This window comes from Blastocystis hominis, assembly GCF_000151665.1.
Source record: "Blastocystis hominis, Singapore isolate B (sub-type 7) whole genome shotgun sequence assembly, scaffold_3".
In the NCBI taxonomy this organism is placed as follows: Eukaryota; class Bigyra; order Opalinata; family Blastocystidae; genus Blastocystis; species Blastocystis hominis.
This window is the reverse complement of record NW_013171838.1, coordinates 581633-600484: the sequence shown is the minus strand read 5'-3', so window position 1 is coordinate 600484 and position 18852 is coordinate 581633. Positions and strand designations below refer to the sequence as shown.

Below are 18852 nucleotides of genomic sequence, written 5' to 3'. Positions count from 1 at the left end.
CGCATTTTCACTCTCCTTTTTGCTGTCTTCAAAAATATATAAGTCTTGAATGAAATAGGAAAATCTAGTATGTATCAATGAAGAGATCATTGTATTTATATTGCATTCCATTCCTGTAAACCAATGCCATCTTTAATCAAAGAAAACAACATCAATTAGTCTTTAGTACATTAGGACTTCTTTTAGCAACCGAATTCCGCAAAATTTCCTCCAAAGGATCTTTTCGAAGCAATAATTGACGTAACGAAATGAAAGCCGGTCTAGAAACATCCGGCTTCCTTCTTTTTCGATCGTTTGTTGCTCCTTCACCACCATCACCCAACATCAACCGGGTGATGCGTTGAGCTTCTAATGAAGGTGGAGGGGGAGGAGGAACAGGCAGAGTCGCAGGATCAGGCTCGAGATTCTTCTGCAAAGACGAGGATTGCGGAGAAAGCGACGTCTTGGATGATGATGCGATTGAATCAGATTTTGCAATCTTCTCTTCTTTTTGATTCTTTTCGTTGCTCGGATTCTTTCCAGAAGTTGAAGATTTTTCTTCCTTTGCCTTCTCGACTGCGCCTGTCTGTGTTTGTGTTTGTGTTTGTGTTGCTGCTGTTGCTGTTGTTGCTGTTGTTGCTGCTGTTGCTGCTGTTGCTGCTGTTGCTGTTGTTGCTGTTGTTGCTGTTGTTGCTGCTGTTGCTGCTGTTGCTGCTGTCGCTGTCGCTGTCGCTTTCTTGGTCCGCTTCTTTTTCTTTGTTTTCTTCTTCTCTTTGTCGACAGGCTCTTTCAGCAACAATGCCGCCTCTCGATCCGCTTCTTCCTCCTTCTTATGCATCTGGAACGCTTCGTCCATATGATTGCATAGAAGCCAGTAAAGGAACATTTTGAACCGATGAATACAGTAATGAATCCCAATCTCCTCTGGCTTCTTCTGATACGAATAAAGAGCCTCGCTTTCCAACTCGTTGAACAGCTGCGACGGCTTGGAGGCGGAGCCAGGCATCACGCACCGGTCGTACATCGCAGCGAAATCGATCATTTCCGACATTTTCTCTTCCGTGATCATCTCGGGAGGCAGGTAAAACCCGCTCTCATTTCGCACAATCTCGATTCTCCGGCTATCCGTGAAGAGCTTCGTGTAGTTCTCCATCGCATAGCGGAGAGAAAACCAATACACACTCTCCTTTATCTGCATGTTCAGTTCCTTCTCACTCACCGTCGTGATCGTTTGCTTCTTTGCCAGAGACAGCTGCTTCCAGTACTGCTTGAACTCCTCCGTTCGCAGATCATTCACGATCGCCATCTGATGTCCGTAGATGTTGCTCATCGGAAATTTCGCCGAATCAGCGGCTCGGATTTGATAGGGGACGATTTCTCGCTCTGTGAGCAGCTGGAGCTGCACTTGCAAACTACGCTCAACGCCATTCCATTCCACTACGCGCAGTAATCGATCGAGAACGAACCCGAGTTGGAGCTGACCGTCTTGGGCGTGATCGCCTTGACGATTGACAGCAAAATATCACGCTGCGAGGAGTTTTCGACCGAGGGATCGATCGGCTGCTTCTTCTGAATCAGCGCTCGGAGAACCGTTTCGTCCATGCGAGTCATTGGGAGGGATGCGAAGTACCCTTCAGGGAGACATGGATACGACGTGGAGGGGTTATGCAGCGAGAGCAGCCGGTCGGCTTTGAGGAAGAGAGACCGTTTGACTGCATATTTGTCGAATCGCGAGAGCAGAATGAGGTCCAGAATGGAGACAAACACGGAGGAATGCGTCGAATCGAGCATGATTCCTCTATTCCTCACTCCGTCCTCTCTCCTGTACTTCTCCGAGATGTGGCAGTTGTAAAGATCCTCGTACGCTTGGATGATCATCTGACGCAGATACAGCTCGGTCTGCTTCAGCTTTTCCCCGTTTCCACTGTTCCCAGCAAGGCCAATCGTCAGCACGTAGAAGCAGGCGAAGAAAAGCGACTCGGTCAGCACGTTCAGTTCGAGTGGGAGGTTTCGCTGATGCACCACCGCCTCGTAGATTCGTTTCAGAAGCACCAATCGCTCCGTGGACTAGTTCGAATGCGTCGATCTTGCCGTACTTGCAGCAAACAGAAAGGATACACGCGATAGATCGCAGTGCCGCACGCCACATTCCGCATCACATTGATTCCGATTTTGAACAGCGGGAGAAGAGACTTCGGCAGCTGGAACGGCTTTGCGCAAACGAACGGACTCACTGGATTGCCGAGACTCGAGATTTTCCCTCTTCTTGAAACACGGAACTCGGAGAGTTACCCAGTGAGAATCGAATAAATGGCGGGCGGGTCGGTGCAGTAGTCGATCGCTGTGCGTTTCTCGAGATTGGTGAGACAGAAGGAAGCGTCATAGCGCATCAGAAGCCGCAGAATGTCCTTCCGATTCTGACTCGCCGCGAAATGAGCCGCCGTGTTTCCCTCATAGCTACGATTCATTCGATGGATCCACACGCACTCCTGCTGATTCACGTTCGCCCTCTGCTTCAGAAAAAACTCCACGATCTTCGGGTATCCCGCCAACGCCGCCACCATCACTGCATCGTTACCCACGTCCCCTTTCGCTACAGGGCGTCAATCCGTTGTAGTTCGGCGCGTCGATCAGCGCCCCATACTCCACCAGTTTCTGCAAAATCTCCAGATCGCCGCTCCAGCACGCGCGATGAAGCGCACTGTCCCCATTGCGATTGGTTAGCGTCACGTCCGCCCCGTTCTGCAGCAGGTGATTCACGAGTTCGTTAGCGTGGTGCGTTGCGGCGATGATCAGCGCGGTGGCGCCGTCCAGATAATCGCCGTCGACCTGGGAGAAGAAGTCGGAGGTGCAGTTGATATCGCAGCCCGCGGTGAGGTATTGGTTGAGAAGGGAAATGTTGCTAAATGGAAGTCAGAGCGAGTGGAGGCACTTGCAGCGAGCGGCGAGGAGAAATTGGGTCTGGAGAGAGAGCGAAGAGAGAGAGACGGGAAGGATTTGGATGGTGAAGGAGAGGTTGTCGTTGCTGAGGAGAGCGGAGTTGAGAAGCGTGGAGAGACTGATGACTTTGTTGAATTTGTGGCTCTGGCCGGAGCTATGGAGGGATCAGGAGACGCCTTGATGGAATACCTGTCGAAGTAGACGGGGAGAGAGCAGTAGCGATGTGATTGGCGTGCATCGACGGAAGCAAAGTCGACTTGAACCGACACAAAGCGACAAGGAGTCGGAATGGTATCGGTTTCGTAGGTTAAGGTGCTAGGAAATAGAGTGTCTGAATTGAATAGCCTACATGGCCATAAAACAATTCGAGTCGGTAATGCCTTTCGATAACTCGTCGTAGTTATGAGAAATCGAAACCACCCAGTGGTTAATCTCGATCGACTTCAGGTTTTTCCTGGAAGCGATGGCTTGGAATCAGAGAGTTTTACAAATCCTACAGGAAGAGAAGCCGCGGATGTTCTTGGAAAGGTTTGGAATTGTAATTCTCATACAGATAGCATAGTCGTGCGGATCGTCCCCAAGATCAGATATAGACGACAGTTCTTTACAATTTGAATCAACTAGAGAGTGAACTCGCCTCGAAACAGTCAAACAATTGACAGTGAGAGGGATTTCATTTTGTATATCTGTGATCGCGATGGAACTTTTCTTTTCTACAATTTGCTTTGTCTCTTTGTCGACTTCCTTCTCAACTGGCGTGGGAGTGGGAGCAGCTTTCTTTTGCGTTGCTGCCCTGTTGTTCTTCTTCTTTTCTAAGTAATAAAGTCCGGTCGAAACGGCCAACTAGGCATCGGGATTGGTATTCTTCAAAACGCTCTACTTGTTACTCTCGCTGCTTCATTCTCACAGTGAACTTCCCTATAATCACCGAGGTCTAATTTCAAATTTTGCTCTTTGTTCCAAAAATAGAGCGGTTTTTTTTGGATGCGTTAAGTCCACAGATTCTCCTTTGTTCTTCAACTTCGCAGGTCATGAGCAGTAAAGCAAAGGAAAACGTTGTATTCCCTGTGTGTTTTTCTGTAAATTGAAGATGTTTGCCGATCCTTACTACACGCCTAGCAGCGATATTGGAGGGACTTTTTTTCTCGAAGTTCCTTTTATTTGTGCATTTGAATTTAGGGAGTTGGACCTGAAACCGCCCAAGCTCCGCAGCTGCCCCCGCAGCCCAACAGACGTTCCCCTCCTTTTCACTCAGGCGAGATATCAGCTCAGCGTCGTCTCAGCGAAGGTTTTGGCGATGGTTCGTCTACCCTTCCTGGTTTTCCGTCCTTGATGCAGACAGACGATGTGGACATGATGTATCTACCTCCTGCAGTTCCCGCTAACTCGTTGTACGATTCGTCTCCATTTTGTTGTAATGTTTCAGGAACTCTACCGATCCGCTGTTCATTCCTTCTAGTTTTTCTCCTTCTGGAAGAAATGATTCTTCTCGCACAGACAGCGTGGAGTTTCTCTCTTACCAGAATCGCTTTCCCTCCGAGCCCAACGGTCTTCACCGCAAGAGCGAGCCCTCCTACCGTTTTACCGACTACTCCTCGCTCTACCCTTCCACCAATGGCGGTCTCGACTCCTTTTCCTACGCGGACTACTACGACTCCTACGCTTCCGGCGCTTCCTCGATGGCTCCTTCCCGCCAAGGCCGCAGCGTCGACTACCGTCGCAACTCGCTGGAGTCGGGGCCTCCCTTCCTCCGCTACTCGGCCAACGCCCACTTCTCCACGTCGCTCTTCGACGACTCCTTCTTCCCTGCGGGTTCTCGCTCGCGCGACGCCGACATGGTTCCCACCGACAATTTCCTCTTCGAGTCCCCGGGGCTCGCTCCCACCAACGAGGTTTCCACGCTTCCCCCGGCCACGGCGTCGCTCTCGAAGCGCACGCCGCCGCCTCTGCCTCCCCGCTCCTACCTGGGCGGCGATGGGCGCGACGCGTACAGCTTAGTGCTGCCCTCCACGCACTCCGCGTCCACGTCGTCCATGCTGGGCAACGCCTCCAAGCCGGTCTCCGGGTATTGGTCGCGCACCATCACTCCCTTCGCCGACCCTGCAGAGCCCGCCGCGGGCGCGCAGAGCGGAACCCAGCTCACGGCCAGCGCGGTGCCGTTCGTGGGGTCGCAGAGCCGCGCGGTGGAGAGCTCTGCGGGCGAGACGGCGACGGAGGGAGAGGCGAGTCGACCGGTGGAGGAGAAGAAGAAGGGAGACGGGGACGATGTGGATATCGCGAAGCTGTACAGCGGAGAGGAGACGCGGTCGGCGGTGATGATCCGCAACATTCCGAATCGGTTCAGCAAGGAGGAGATGTGCGAGATTCTGAACGAGTTCGTGGAGGGCAAGTTTTCGATTATGAATATGCCGCTGGATTCAAAGACGCATCGCAATTTGGGGTACTGCTTCATTCAATTCAACTCCATTCCCGATCTGATTGAGGCGTATAATCATGTAGGCGTCGAGGAGAGGGTGGGAAATGTAGTTGCAAGGCAAGAATTGGCCCAAGTCAGAGTCTACGAAGAAATGCCGATTCTGCTACGCCAAGATTCAGAAAGATCCGAATACTGCGACGACCGAGGATGCGGAGAAGGGAACCAAATCAGTTTAGAGGCCGTTTTCATCTGTTTTAGTGTTGGCGGATGTTTTTTGCAGTGTTTGTTCTATATGCAGTGTTTGAACAGGGTCGCCACGGTGTTTTGCGCCTCAAAGTGGATTCTACTACCTGGATCTTATCTAGACCCACCGAAGCGCAATATCAGCAAGCTCTCGAATTGGGTGAACTTCTCGCTCGGAACCACTTTATCATCATATCTACTTATCGAATTCCGAATTGTTACTTAACGTTTTAAAGGAATGGAGGCAATGGAGGAAGTATGGAGGCATTGGCGCTGGGATGCAAGAAGGTGGAGGGAGCCGTCTGTGAGGGTGTTGTCGTTCCCAGTGATTTGCCTATCGAGTCCAATCCCTATCTCACACGTACGATTACAGCGAAATCGATGTTTGATCGACTCGATATCCTTACGAAAGAAGCCGACGTGATTATCGCTCTTCCGGGGTATCTTGGAACGCTGAATGAAGTGATCATGTCTGCCACCCTCAACTACATTACGGACGATAATAAGAGAAAGCGAAAGCCTATCTTTTTGTCCACCCATCCCTGGAAAGCGATATGGGATTCGATCACTGCCGAGCTGGGTGTATGCTAGATCGATCGAGGCGCTTAGTTGTAGTTGAAACCTCATCACCGTGATATCGTTCAGTTTTTCGATGATGTATCTGTCGCTATCTCTCCTGACGATGTAGAATCAAGAGCTGATGAAGCTGCTCTCTTCCATTTTCTCTGTTTGTTGTCAAATGCCTTATTGAGAATAAATCCGCGGTTATATGACATCTGAGGGATTTGGTATCATTATTTCTTTTTGCTGTATTACTAAACATGGATTCTTTCGTACAAGCTATGACGACTCAACACATCTGGGAAACTGCGGAGTGGGAAACTCTGAAGCAAGATGTGCCTGAAGTCACCAAGCTCCATCTCCGCGACTTGCTCCAGGTTTGCATCGTGTGATCCGTTTATTGTAGGACCCGGAGCGTTTCTCCCAGTTCTCTGTCGAGTTCGACGGCATTACTTTGGATTACAGCCGCCAAAAGCTCACTCCCAAGGTGAAGGAGGATTTGCTGAAGCTGGCCGAGCGTGCCCAGGTGAAGGAGAAGCTTGTCTGCGTTAACGCTCTGTCTGATGTGTAGAACGCCATGATGACGGGTAAGAAAATCAACATCACGGAGAACCGCGCCGTCCTCCACTCTGCGCTCCGTGCCAACAAGGACGAGCAGGTCTTTGTGGACGGCAAGAACGTGGTTCCTGATGTCTACGAAGTCCGCGAGCACATTCGCGACTTCTCCGAGCGCGTCCGCTCTGGTGCCTTCTTGGTATGTTCCGCCTGCCTTACTCTCTCACCACGCAGGGTTGCACCGGCAAGCCGCTCACCTCGGTGATCTCCATCGGCATCGGTGGTAGCTACCTGGGTCCCGAGTTCGTCTACGAGGCGCTGCGCAACGACCCCGTCGCGCACAAAGCCGCAGAGGGCCGCGACCTGCACTTCGTGGCGAACGTGGACCCGCTGGACATCGCGCGCAACGTGGAGAAGCTGGACGCGGAGCGCACGCTGATCGTCATCGTCTCCAAGACCTTCACCACCGCCGAAACCATGCTCAACGCGCGCTCTCTGCGCCGCTGGCTCCTCGAAAAGCTCGCGTACGCGCTTCTCTTCGCCGTCTTATCGTAGCGGAAAGGCCACCGAGGCGGAGATCATCGCGCACCACATGTGCGCCGTGTCGACGAACATCCCCGCGGTGACCGCCTTCGGCATCGACGCGTCGAACATCTTCGGCTTCTGGGACTGGGTGGGCGGCCGCTACTCAGTGTGCTCGGCGGTGGGTCTGCTGCCTCTGTCGCTGCAGTACTCCTACGCGGTGATGGAGCAGTTCCTGCAGGGCGCCCACGCGATCGACGAGCATGTCCGCACCGCCGACTTTGCCCAGAACATCCCGGTTATGCTCGGTCTGCTGGGCGTGTGGAACTCCACCTTCCTCGAGTAGGCTTCTTTCTCTTCCGTCGAGTGCAGCTATCCCTGCCGCGCGCTGCTCCCCTACTCGCAGGCGCTGCTTCGCTTCCCCGCGCACATCCAGCAGGTGGACATGGAGTCGAACGGCAAGCGCGTGGCGATGGACGGCACGCCGCTGCCCTTCGCGTCGGGCGAGGTGGACTTCGGCGAGCCGGGCACCAACGGCCAGCACAGCTTCTACCAGCTCATTCACCAGGGCCGCGTGATTCCCTGCGACTTCATCGGGTTCTGCAAGAGCCAGGCGCCGCTGGAGAGCGAGACGGAGGCCGTGTCGAACCACGACGAGCTGATGTCGAACTTCTTCGCGCAGCCCGACGCGCTGGCGGTGGGCAAGAACGAGGCCGACTTGGAGGCGCAGAACGTCCCCGTCGAGCTGCGTCCGCACAAGTTCTTCTCGGGAAACAGACCGTCGTCGTCGCTGCTGTTCCCGGAGCTGAACGCGTACACGTGCGGAGAGTTGCTGGCGATTTATGAGCATCGCACCGCGGTGCAGGGATTCGTGTGGGGACTGTGCTCGTTCGACCAGTGGGGAGTGGAGCTCGGAAAGGTGCTGGCGACCTCGGTGAGGAAGCAGCTGCATGGATCGAGAAAGGAGAACGCGGAGGTCAGTGGATTCAACCCTTCGACCACGGCGATGTTGAAGAAATATTTAAGTGCGTGGTGTGTTTGAGAAATACATTCGTGTGAAGGTGTTGAGTTTTTTTGTTTAATGTTTGTGTGTGTGTGTGTGTGTGGAGGAATGGGAAAACGAAGAGAGGAGCGATGGTCAGACAAAGTAGGAATTATCAAAAGAAACGTTTTGAACACGAGGAACAGCACGCGGTCTTGGTCGAAAGTGGTGGGAGTCGTCGCTTTTTGTGTATTGATGTTTCCATTCAACGGATGCTGACTCTCGACTGTCCAAAGTGTCTATTTTCTTTCTCTTTTCTGCATTCTCGCATGCACACAACCACGTATTTCACTCTCATTCTTCAACAAACACGCCAAAGTATGTAACAATCACTAAACCGAACCTCTCTAACGCCTACACATCGATTCTCCGCCACTCCCCCACATCATCCCCGCATTCCCTTGTTCTTCTTCACATTCGCACTTCCGAAGACCACGCGCTTTCCGTTGATGTTCAGGCTCTGCAGCTGGATCAGCCGATCCACCGGCCGCTGCTCCGAGAAGTTCACGAAAGCGAACCCGCGCGTTCTGCCGTCGGTCTGTCGAATGATGTTGACTCGCTTCACCTCGCCGAACGGCGTCAGCGCCATCTGAATCATCTCGTCCGTGAACGTGTCGTCCAGCCCGCCCACGAACAATCGATATTGCTGTTGCTGCTGCTGTTGCTGTTGATTGGCCCCACTGCCTCCATTGCCCCCGCCGGCTCCGTTAACCCCGCTGCCCCCCGCCGAACTGCCGGCTCCCGAGTGTCCAGAAGCCCCGCCGGCCCCGCCGGCGCCGCCGGCCGCGTTGGGAGCGTTGGGGAGACATTTGTGAATATCGACTTTGCGTCCGAAGAACTCAATCCGCGTCTGCTGCAGCGCGTCCTCCAAGCTCTACCCATCATCTGCGTGCCGCACCGCTACGATCCGCGAGTAGAACACGACGAACCCGAAGCCGCGCGAGATCCCCGTCTCCCGATTGCGGATGATCTCCACCGACCGCACGGGGCCGAAGTACTGGAAGTACGCGCGCAGCACCGACTCGTCCGCCTCGTTCGGAATGCCCCCCACGAAGAGCTTGCAGTCGTCGATCGGGTCGTCCGTGTACTCGTCCGCGCTGTGGAACGGAACCGAGGGGACCGAGAACGCGTTCGACTGGTGCAGTTGGGACATCTGGGACATCTGGGACATTTGGAACATTTGGGACATTTGGGACATCTGAGCCATTTGGGCCATCTGGGCCATTTGGGCCATCTGCTGCATGTAAAGGGGGTTTTGGGACATCTGGTTCATTTGGGACATTTGGGACATTTGCTGCATATATAGTGGGTTTTGGGACATTTGGGACATGGGGTTCATTTGGGACATCTGGCCCATTTGTTGGGAATAGGCCGGATTCTGCATCATTTGGGCCATCTGCTGCAGATAGGCCGCATTCGATGGGTTCTGGGCCATCTGGGCCATCTGCGACATTTGGGCCAATTGGGCCATTTGGGTGATTTGCTGAAAATAGGCCGGATTTTGGGCCAATTGGGTCATTTGCTGCAGATACAGCGAGGAGGTGGACGGATCCAGGTTGGAAAGCGCCGCGTAGAGCGAGTTCTCCTCTCCAGAGGAAGCGGGCTTTGTGGAAAGAGGGTTCTGAAATATGTTCAGAAGCGCCTGCTGGTAGGCAGACACCATCATTTGGTACATGAGTTGTTGGCTGGGATCAAGGTCTTGAGGGATGGAAATGGCTGCTTTGGTCTCGGTTGGATTCGATGAAACGGCTTGGGAGGTAGATTCGGAGGTGGAGGTCGGAGCAGGATTTGGCTGCTCGGGTTTAGTGTCGTCTGGAGCCTGCGCATTTGAGCTGGGATCGCTTTTCGTATCTGTAGATCGCTTTTCGGAGAGCTGGGTTGTGAAATCGATTTCAAAGGTACCATTGTCTCCAGAGAGTCACGCTTCGCGTTTGGATTCGGATGACACTTCTCTTCGACGATTCCAGCACATTCCCAAGCCTTTCGCTTCGAACTTTGGGAACGATCCGATTTCAACGAGCTTTCTGTATCCGAGTCTTTATCTTCAAACTGATTATCAACTTGGGTAGAATCGTTAGCCAAACTAGACGTATCCACGCCACTCTGCTTCATATCCCCCAATTCAACTCGTTTTTCATCTTCCACAGGCAATACTTCGTCTTGTGATCTACAATAAAACCACTTCCAACGACTGCTCACCTTTCGCTAGTCTTACGTTTCGAAGTAGCATTTGCAGCTGTACTCATTCTCCGTAATGTGTAAAGTCAAAAAAACGAAAGTAATTCAAAAGCAAAACCAGAAGTGTAAAAACAAGCTCCGTCACTTTATTCTGCTGCAACAAACAGATCAAAATTGTTTCATTTCCAAAGATAGTTTCCTTTCCTGCATCGAAGACGTTTCTCTCAAGGACCGCTCATACGCCTCTCGGTTGAACGTATACTCGTCCTCCAGCGTGACAATAAAATCGATATTCTGCTTGCACACGGGGCATGTGTTTCTTCGCATATACCAGTGCTCCAAACAATCGATGTGGAAAATGTGATGGCAAGTGATGTTGTAAATGTACTCATTCTCTCCCATTTCGCACATGCAGATTGGGCACGTTAAGTCCACAGAATCATCATCCTCCTCCGGACTGTCCTGCACCACTATGCTCTCGATCGACATCGCGGCTATGATTCCTTTCGGCTTGTTTCTCTCTCTCCGCTCTTTTCTCTCTCGCTGTCTATAGATCTCTACCGATTACGAGCAATCCCCCAAACACCTACTCAGCTGCGGAATGAAAGATTTGAGCAGGATTTCGGAGTGAGAGCCGAGAAGATAATCGATATTGTATATTGCAGGAAGGAGCGAAGGATCAATCATGTGATTCCTCATCTAGGCAATGAGAGAATTGACGCAATGCAACCTCTTCGATATTCATTGTATTCAGCTGCGTTCGGAGGTTGAAGTGGTAAATGAACAACACAACATGGATCGCGATATAAATATAGCAACTGGCCACTACCACCGTCTCAATTAAGAACAACCAGTGGGGGAATGTAGTGCATGTGTTATAATCCTCAAAGTGGATTGTTGGAAGCGTCACGGCAATAACGAGCAGAATTAAGGAGATGATAAAAAACGAACAGCCGAGAATCTTCTTCGACATCTTCGCGTAGTGTTTAATTGAGTGGACGACAAAGTCCGCAAAACAAAACAAAATGAGGGCTCCCGATACGACCAACTGGTAGGACTATGATTTTACTATTCCCAAGTACACCTACTCCAATTGTACCAGTGCAATCTACTTTATTTGTAAACGAATATATAGATACAAATAGGGACAAAACAGCAACCAATAAAACAAGCGTAAAACGGAGCGCTACTATCCAACGCGTCTCATCGGGAAAAAAGAGCAACCAATTGATCATCAAAGAAAAGCAGCAATAAGAATGTTTATAGAGGCCTTTTTCGCTGAAACGAATGAGAAGATTCAAGGGCGTTTCACAACTGATCATGAGCTTCATAACTCCTATTAATAACGTAGCGATTTTATTGCTGATGTCATAGGGTTGTTTATTCGAAATAGGATTATAGGAATACTATTGAATCCTTCCGAAATACTTTAGTGTTTTGCAAAGTAGAACTTGTTCTTCTTATTTCGGAATCTATTTTCCCCGTTTACTTTAAAACTACACAGCAATAATATTGGTAATCAACACGTATATATTCGTTTCGAGGTGGTATCTAGTTTCCTCACAAATGTACCGATTATTATGGGCTTCTCGGGCCTGTGCGCCTGTATTTCGTTCTACTAGAGGTAGAATCGCGCAAGTCCCCGTACGATGTTTTGTGAGGAGTTTTGTGTCAAACGGCGCTTCTCCTGCTCGATCAGGCCTAAAATTTGCAGTTACGACATTGACTCTCATTTCTGGGGGCATTGTGGGGTGCTACATTTATCTGGACAAATCATCGAAATTTCGGCTATTAGAATATGCGAGAACCCATCGGAACGAAACGCTGAAAGGATCCAACTGGAGAGACTGTTTTGCCGTCGCCCTGGTGGATTTGTACCGCAACGACAGCGGAGCTCGCGTGATTGAGCGTATGCACTGCGGTCGATTCCTCGGAAAGTGGGTAGCGGACGATGAGATGTAATTGTACGGCTGTCCGTCCATAGTAGATGTACGTCCGAAATTATGACCGTTCTGCTGCTCCTCAGCAACGCAGACGGGATTTGTCTGATCGACGCGATCACGACCGGAGGGATCGCAGTCCTCAAAAAACTCTACGAGTTCAATCGAAGCGACTGCGAATCCGCCATTATTCAAATGATCAAATATAAGATATCCTGCACACACATACACACATAAGCACTACCGATTATAGCTACTTAACGCCACCCTCGCTGCATCATGCATCGTCTCACCGGCGTTCTCAGCGAATTAAACGAGCTCCAAAAACTCAACGAGCAAATCGAACAAAACGAGCAGAGCGACCAACGCGACGCGGCCCTGCGATCCTCAGCGATCTACAGCGTATCCAGCTTCCTCAATCCTCATTCATTCAAAGCTCGGATTGCTTTGGATTTTGCAGGGAAGCGATCTTTCCAAAATCACGTGCGACCAACTTCCACTCCCGCGGGAACAGGTACGGGCGTTTCCTCCCATTCATTCTCGATTCCACGCAGCGTCAAGCTTCGCTACGCCTCCCTTCTCCAACACGTGAAGCTCCCCGAAACGCCCCAGAACACCACGCAGTCCCGCGATTCTCGCTCCGAAACGCCCTGGAGCTCGCTGTGGACGGTTCTGCAGCGCTGGAAATCGCGTCGATCGCTTCGATCGCTTCGATCGCGCCAAGCTCCTTCGGACAGCGCATTGGACGCCGCGCTCCGCCTCGCCGACGCCAAAACCGCGGAAATCGTCGAGCTCGACACCGTGTACCCATCGATCCCCGCGGGAGAGGAGTCTGCAGAACCGAATTCCAAATCGAATTCGAATTCGAACGAGGCGACGCTGGCGTGGATCGATCGGCTTTTGGCGTGGAGCGACGAAGCGGATGACGCGGTGATCGTACGAATTCGATGGAACTTCCATGCAGGACGCATCGATTTCCGCGGTGAAACACCTCGCGGAGGCGCCGGTGTGCGCGGCGCATCTCGCGAACTCGGCGACGGATCTGCTGCTGCGGCTGTGGGAGGACGACGAGCAGGGCATTTCCTCGGAGCGTCGGCGCTGCGTGGCGCGGCTGGTGGCGTTGGTGAGCGCGGTGGCGCCCTCGGCGACGAACGGCGTGTACTGCCTGGACCGCTTCGAGGAAGTTCCGGCGACGGAGCTGCAGATTATCGGGGAGGAGCTGCAGCCGGTTGAGTCGATCGCGCTGTCGACGCAGCCGCAGCGGTGGATGCGCGTCGTGGTGCAGCTCTGTTTGCAGCCGGACGCGGAGGTAGGCGAGGGCAGACGCGTGGATTGTAGCAAAAGGAGAGCGGCGTGCGCGCCTTGGCGAGCTTCCTGCGGTTCAGCGAGAATCGCGAGCGCCTGGCGACGATGTGGGCGACGAGCGCGCTGCAGCTGGTGGAGCCGCAGGCGAGGGCGGCGGCGGTGGAGGAGGCGAGGGGCTACGTGCAGCGCGGAGCGAAGAACGCGAACGGACGGGCGTGGTGGGAGCTGCGGTGCCTGCTGCGCGCGATCGGACTGTTCTGCGGCGAGGAGCAATTGGCGCAGCTGCTGGGAAGCTGCGGACTGCTGCAGTACCTCGGAGCGCTGAGCTATCACGAGGAACCGTCGCTGTGCGTGCAGATCTGCAGGATCTTGTCGAGCTTGTCTGTGCAGGACTCGGAGATGGGGGTGCGGAACGGAGAAACGGGGTAACCAGTAGAAGATCACGAGGAAAGTGGTCCGGCAGAAGTGGAAACCGATTTTGAAGCAATGGAGCGAGCAGGGCGATACGAAACTGCACTTCTTCGCGGAGAAAGTGCTGTACAATTGCCTCCGATCCGAACAAGACCCTTCGCTCGACGATCCCATTTTCATGCTCTACGACGGATCCAAAAATACCGACGTTTTCCCTTCTTTTTTGCTCAGCCTCACACACAGCGAATCGCGGATATCGTCTTCATCCACGGATTGCAGGGGAGTTTCTTCTCCACCTGGATGGTCCAGCAAGAGACCTCCGATTTCCACCACATCACGTGCTGGCCCGCAACGTATCTCCCCGCCTACCTCGCCAACCACGACGTGTCGCCGCCCGTTCGCATCCTCTCCGTCAGCTACCACGCGCGGATGCGGAAATCTTCGTCGCCGCATCCCACGCTTTCCATCCAGGAGCAGGCCGCCGACCTCCGGAAGCGGCTGGATTCCGCGGGGATCGGCGAGCGGCCGGTGATCTTCGTGACGCACAGTCTTGGCGGGCTGATCGTGAAGGAAATGCTGGTGGACGAGAGCAAGTGGGAGAAGGGATGCGGCGTGAGAAGTAGAGATGTGTACGCGCCGCTCCTCCACCAAACCAAAGCGATTGTGTTCTATTCGACGCCTCACCGCGGTTCTCCGGTGATCAAGAAGAACATCTCGCTGCTGCACGCGCTGTTCGGGTTTACGCCGGTGATCAGCGAGCTCCAGAACGACTCTCCGCTGCTCCTCGATCTCAACGACGCCTTCCTCGATCTCTCTCCGCTCCCCGACATTCTCTCCCTCGGCGAGGAAGCGCCCATGCACGTGGGAAAGTACGAAGCGCTCGTGGTGCCGCCGACGTCTGCGAATCCGGGCGTAGGTGTCGAGGAAAGGGTGAATGGAAGGTCGGGGAGTTTATTCAGGTGAAAGGGAAGGACCACCGCACGGTGTGCAAGCCGAACGACGTGGAGGATCCTTCCTTTGTGATTCCTGCGGAGTTCATTCTGAAGGAGCTGGAGAAGATTCGGAGTCTGGACGATTGCACGGCGGAGAAGATCGTCGCCAAGGCGCGATGGGTCGATCGGCTGCGAGGGCTTTCGCAGAAGCAGAATTGGCGTGTTTGTTAACAAACAAGGAGCTAGGCGACGATCCAGCCGTCTTCGTCGGGTTGGTTTTTGCTTGGCTTCTCTTCCTCCATGCCGTCCTCGCTGCTGCACGAACTGCAAGAGTCGCCGTAGTTCTCTCCGTCTTCTTCGTCATCGTCAAACGCAGCGTAGTTTCGCGTAGCGTCCAAATACTTATTCACCTTGGGAATTTGCTCTGTGCATTAGTCACGTTGCTATGGTGGTGATGATACCCTTATTCTTCTCGATGAATCCATTCACAACAGACAAATCTCCGCTCTTTGAAGCATTGTAAAAAGACAAAATGATTTCAGCGATCTATGTTCAAATCGAATTGAAGCTCCCACTTCCTGATCGCTCCCATCTTCTAAACTACAATTGAACGTGTCTCCCATCTCGTCGAGCAAAAAATCTGATATTTCGTCCTTGTAAATTGCCGCGTCCTCTAGAGCGCGAGAATAGATAGCAATCGTTACTTCCCGTCGCATTCCAACGTTCTTGAACATTCATCAATAAATCGTTTTCCATCAGTCGCTTCATCATCAGACTATCCTCTCCCGCCCATTCATTTTCAATCGCGTGATTCAACGTCTACAACTAACCAGTAAAAACAATATCAAACGGCCCATTTCATTAAAACAATGCGAATTGCCAATACCAGAGCATCGAAGTCTTCCAGAGGACCGTCCATTTCAAAGAATGAAAAAGCTTGGGATCCCACCCTTTTGACAACGAGTTTTCGCATGCTCATTATTTGTGAACACTCATGCCCGATATTTTCACTGCTCTGAACAACGCTGAGTCGTGGTTCCCGTACCCTAGACTTGTATTGCTTCGCAGAAAAGAGTGACATTCTAGATTCTCACCTTGTTCCTCATTTCTTTCACCCTTACAGCGCTTTACATTTATCTCTCCATCCGTATCATGCGAAGAGAGAGAGAGGAGAGAGAGGCAATGAAAAAGGAGGCTGCCAAGTCAGAGGAAACGTCTTCTCCCGCCAAGTCTGAAGAGGTTGATAATTCGGAAGACTCTCCGAGCGAAGAGCACGACAAAACTATTCGCAAGAGAAAATCAGCTTCCTGTGAATAAGCCTGCTAGCAGGGGATCACTATTATAACTTCTTTTTGGTTAAACGTGTTTTTCTGTTTGCTTGATAAACAAATCGTGGAAAAGGATGATCATCGGTTTTCTCCAGTTTATGTTTCTGTCTACGGGAGCAGAGAGTCTCCTTACAAGCGTAGTGTCGGCCTTTCAAACACCATTTTCACTTTTGGGTTATGTTACATTTGTCTAGAATTGCGCAGAATCGTAGGCTACCGCTTTTTCTATTCTTATTTCGCAGTTCTATTGCATTCATGTCGCTCTATTCCCAAAATCTGCACAACTCCCTTTCTGCGGTATTTTAGTGCAGAACATGGAGATTTAATTGAGCGGGAAAGCATGGATTACGATGTCGTGATCGTTGGAGTTGTTTTTTGGTTTCCTGTCATTATTTTAGGCTGGATGTGCAGGATTGGCAACAGCAATCCGCCTAAAGACGGAGGCGGCCAAACAACAGAAGGACATTTCTGTATGTGTGTTAGAAAAGGGAGAAATGGTCGGATCCCACATTCTAAGTGGCTGTCTCTTCGATCCAGCGCCATTGAACACTCTCCTGCCGAACTGGAAAGAGCTTGTACGCCTTTTCGATTTTGTTAGTTTGATTCGATAGGACCCGCCGATCACACAGAAAGTAACACAGGAATCGATGCGTTTTTTCTTCAGCCAGGAGAACAGCTGCTCCATTCCCTCCTCCCTCATTCCCAAACCCACACGCCACACAAACCATTACATTGTTAGGTTCTCCATCCACTCCACCCTTGTTTTCTAGTCTAAGCAACGTCACACGATGGCTCGGCGAGATCGCTGAACAGCACGGCGTTGACATTTTCACAGACACGGGGGTTTCCTCCCTCCTACTCGAGCAAAATCGTGCCGTTGGAGTCATCACAGTCGATAAAGGAATCGATCCCCAGGGAAATCCGAAGGACGATTTCCTCCCAGGATACGAGATCCGCGGGAAATCGATCGTTCTAGCGGAAGGAGCGTTGGGCTCTGTAACCGAATCCGCGATTCGGCAGTTTCATTTAGAATCGAAAGGAGTTCGAACGTATGGATTAGGGATGAAAGAGGTGTGGGAGTTGCAGAACAGCGAGGAATTGGCGGGGAAGGTAATCCACACATTGGGCTATCCGCTCCAACGGGGACTAAACGATTCATTGTATGGAGGAGGCTTTCTGTATTTCCAAGAGCCGAATCTATTGCATATTGGTTATGTTGTCTGCTTTCTGTTTGTTGCCACGTAGATCGTAGGACTTGATTACGAAGACACGTTCATCTCTCCCTATGAGGAGTTTCAGCTCTTCAAACAGCTCGATTTTGTCTCTGCGTTTCTGCGCAAAGGCGAGCGACTGGAGTACGGAGCTCGCGTGATTTATGAGGGCGGGCTTCTAGGAGTGAACCTACCACGATCCATTGAGTTCTAGCAAATCGCTCCTGCATTCCCCGGAGGACTCATTGTGGGAGAGAGTTTAGGCGTCATGAACATGCTTTCCTTGCAGGGATCGCACAACGCGATCGAAACGGGAATTCTGGCGGCGGATTCGCTGCTGGAAGAGTGGGAGTCGCTTGCTCCCGGATCGGTTTCGAAGGCGTTTCCCGCGAAATTAGAGAAGAGCAGGATGCGGAAAGAACTGTACAATTCGCGTAGCAGTCGAGCGATGTTTCACGCAGGTCTGCTTTCTGGAATGTTCTATTCGGTGAGTGCTTTGGAATCGCCATAAAACTAGTTTGTGTCCGGCACGTTGCTCGGCAATCGCAATCTATTCACGCATTATTTACCTCCCGGAATGGATTGGGAGAAGACGAAAACGGCAAAGGAGAGCGAAAAGTGCATTCGCAGAGGGTACCAGAAGCCTGATGGTGTGGTTAGTTTTGATCGTGAATCGTCGTTGGCTCTGAGCAGTGTGGAATACCCTGAGGAGTTATCGCATATTCGAGTGAAGAAGGGAATGGAGCAGGTTCCTGTGGATTATTCGCTGAAAGAGTATGATGCTCCGGAGCAGAGGTTCTGTCCTGCGAATGTTTACGAATATGTGAAGAACGATGAAGGAAAGGTGTCTCTAAAGATTCATAACGAGAATTGTATTCATTGCAAAACATGTGTGGTTAAAACTCCGAAGCAGTTTGTGGAATGGACAGTGCCGAGTTCTGGAGGTCCGAACTACTCCGGTATGTAGTAAATTAGGTGTTTGAACGACTGTTTGTTTCCCTCCAAACTGAACGGATCCATAATTATGAATTGCACATCCGAAATCCTTCATCTGATTCCCCTGATTCAGCAACAACTCGAAGCAAGTCAAAACGCGGAGGTTCGACTGATTGGGTCTAATTTCGTAAACTCGCTAAACGAGATTGTGCTGTCTCCCAAAAATCACGAGGATCAGTTAACTAAAAAGAGAAAACTGTTAGAATGCGTGTCTCTCCTCTCTTCCACTATTTTGTATCTATTTTTGTACTCCAATAATAATAATAATATAGTAAACTTATCGAAATTGAAAC

The 18852-nt window shown here is 51.6% G+C and overlaps 12 protein-coding genes; 7 read left to right on the top strand and 5 right to left on the bottom strand.

Annotated features, from left to right (window-relative positions):
• Positions 1-151: 151 nt before the first annotated feature.
• GSBLH_T00003397001 (uncharacterized protein) lies at positions 152-1678 on the bottom strand (the record flags this gene model as incomplete). XM_013042133.1 has 2 exons in its annotated part: positions 1421-1678; positions 152-1391 (listed from the first exon to the last, which is right to left on the bottom strand). The coding sequence occupies exons 1-2, from the start codon at positions 1579-1581 to the stop codon at positions 152-154; spliced, it is 1401 nt and encodes a 466-aa protein (XP_012897587.1). The 5' UTR covers positions 1582-1678.
• A 589-nt stretch (positions 1679-2267) lies between these two features.
• On the bottom strand, positions 2268-3276 carry GSBLH_T00007130001 (uncharacterized protein; the record flags this gene model as incomplete). Its single annotated transcript, XM_013042132.1, is given in 5 exon segments — positions 2268-2572; positions 2577-2881; positions 2912-3073; positions 3109-3264; positions 3269-3276. Coding segments are annotated over 5 exon segments (936 nt in total).
• Positions 3277-4598: 1322 nt separating this feature from the next.
• GSBLH_T00003396001 (uncharacterized protein) lies at positions 4599-5812 on the top strand (the record flags this gene model as incomplete). Its single annotated transcript, XM_013042131.1, has 2 exons — positions 4599-5671; positions 5701-5812. 2 exons carry the CDS (start codon positions 4599-4601, stop codon positions 5810-5812), a joined length of 1185 nt encoding a protein of 394 aa, XP_012897585.1.
• A 24-nt stretch (positions 5813-5836) lies between these two features.
• Positions 5837-6329, top strand: GSBLH_T00003395001 (uncharacterized protein; the record flags this gene model as incomplete). The annotated part of the gene is made up of 3 exons (XM_013042130.1): positions 5837-6160; positions 6194-6235; positions 6267-6329. 3 exons carry the CDS (start codon positions 5837-5839, stop codon positions 6327-6329), a joined length of 429 nt encoding a protein of 142 aa, XP_012897584.1.
• A 70-nt stretch (positions 6330-6399) lies between these two features.
• On the top strand, positions 6400-8258 carry GSBLH_T00003394001 (uncharacterized protein; the record flags this gene model as incomplete). The annotated part of the gene is made up of 6 exons (XM_013042129.1): positions 6400-6516; positions 6546-6680; positions 6711-6893; positions 6929-7218; positions 7250-7558; positions 7589-8258. 6 exons carry the CDS (start codon positions 6400-6402, stop codon positions 8256-8258), a joined length of 1704 nt encoding a protein of 567 aa, XP_012897583.1.
• Positions 8259-8643: 385 nt separating this feature from the next.
• Positions 8644-9411, bottom strand: GSBLH_T00003393001 (uncharacterized protein; the record flags this gene model as incomplete). Its single annotated transcript, XM_013042128.1, has 2 exons — positions 8644-9132; positions 9163-9411. 2 exons carry the CDS (start codon positions 9409-9411, stop codon positions 8644-8646), a joined length of 738 nt encoding a protein of 245 aa, XP_012897582.1.
• Positions 9412-10604: 1193 nt separating this feature from the next.
• GSBLH_T00003392001 (uncharacterized protein) lies at positions 10605-11671 on the bottom strand (the record flags this gene model as incomplete). The annotated part of the gene is made up of 4 exons (XM_013042127.1): positions 10605-10993; positions 11027-11135; positions 11167-11493; positions 11525-11671. 4 exons carry the CDS (start codon positions 11669-11671, stop codon positions 10605-10607), a joined length of 972 nt encoding a protein of 323 aa, XP_012897581.1.
• Positions 11672-12002: 331 nt separating this feature from the next.
• Positions 12003-12613, top strand: GSBLH_T00003391001 (uncharacterized protein; the record flags this gene model as incomplete). Its single annotated transcript, XM_013042126.1, has 2 exons — positions 12003-12394; positions 12424-12613. 2 exons carry the CDS (start codon positions 12003-12005, stop codon positions 12611-12613), a joined length of 582 nt encoding a protein of 193 aa, XP_012897580.1.
• Positions 12614-14167: 1554 nt separating this feature from the next.
• On the top strand, positions 14168-15255 carry GSBLH_T00003390001 (uncharacterized protein; the record flags this gene model as incomplete). The annotated part of the gene is made up of 3 exons (XM_013042125.1): positions 14168-14685; positions 14716-15004; positions 15034-15255. The coding sequence occupies 3 exons, from the start codon at positions 14168-14170 to the stop codon at positions 15253-15255; spliced, it is 1029 nt and encodes a 342-aa protein (XP_012897579.1).
• Positions 15256-15266: 11 nt separating this feature from the next.
• Positions 15267-15943, bottom strand: GSBLH_T00006638001 (uncharacterized protein; the record flags this gene model as incomplete). The annotated part of the gene is made up of 5 exons (XM_013042124.1): positions 15267-15448; positions 15486-15570; positions 15600-15697; positions 15729-15843; positions 15911-15943. 5 exons carry the CDS (start codon positions 15941-15943, stop codon positions 15267-15269), a joined length of 513 nt encoding a protein of 170 aa, XP_012897578.1.
• Positions 15944-16018: 75 nt separating this feature from the next.
• GSBLH_T00003389001 (uncharacterized protein) lies at positions 16019-16391 on the top strand (the record flags this gene model as incomplete). XM_013042123.1 has 2 exons in its annotated part: positions 16019-16078; positions 16111-16391. 2 exons carry the CDS (start codon positions 16019-16021, stop codon positions 16339-16341), a joined length of 291 nt encoding a protein of 96 aa, XP_012897577.1. The 3' UTR covers positions 16342-16391.
• Positions 16392-16692: 301 nt separating this feature from the next.
• Positions 16693-18530, top strand: GSBLH_T00003388001 (uncharacterized protein; the record flags this gene model as incomplete). The annotated part of the gene is made up of 7 exons (XM_013042122.1): positions 16693-16719; positions 16751-16927; positions 16964-17091; positions 17123-17570; positions 17598-17747; positions 17778-18050; positions 18081-18530. The coding sequence occupies 7 exons, from the start codon at positions 16693-16695 to the stop codon at positions 18528-18530; spliced, it is 1653 nt and encodes a 550-aa protein (XP_012897576.1).
• Positions 18531-18852: the final 322 nt, after the last annotated feature.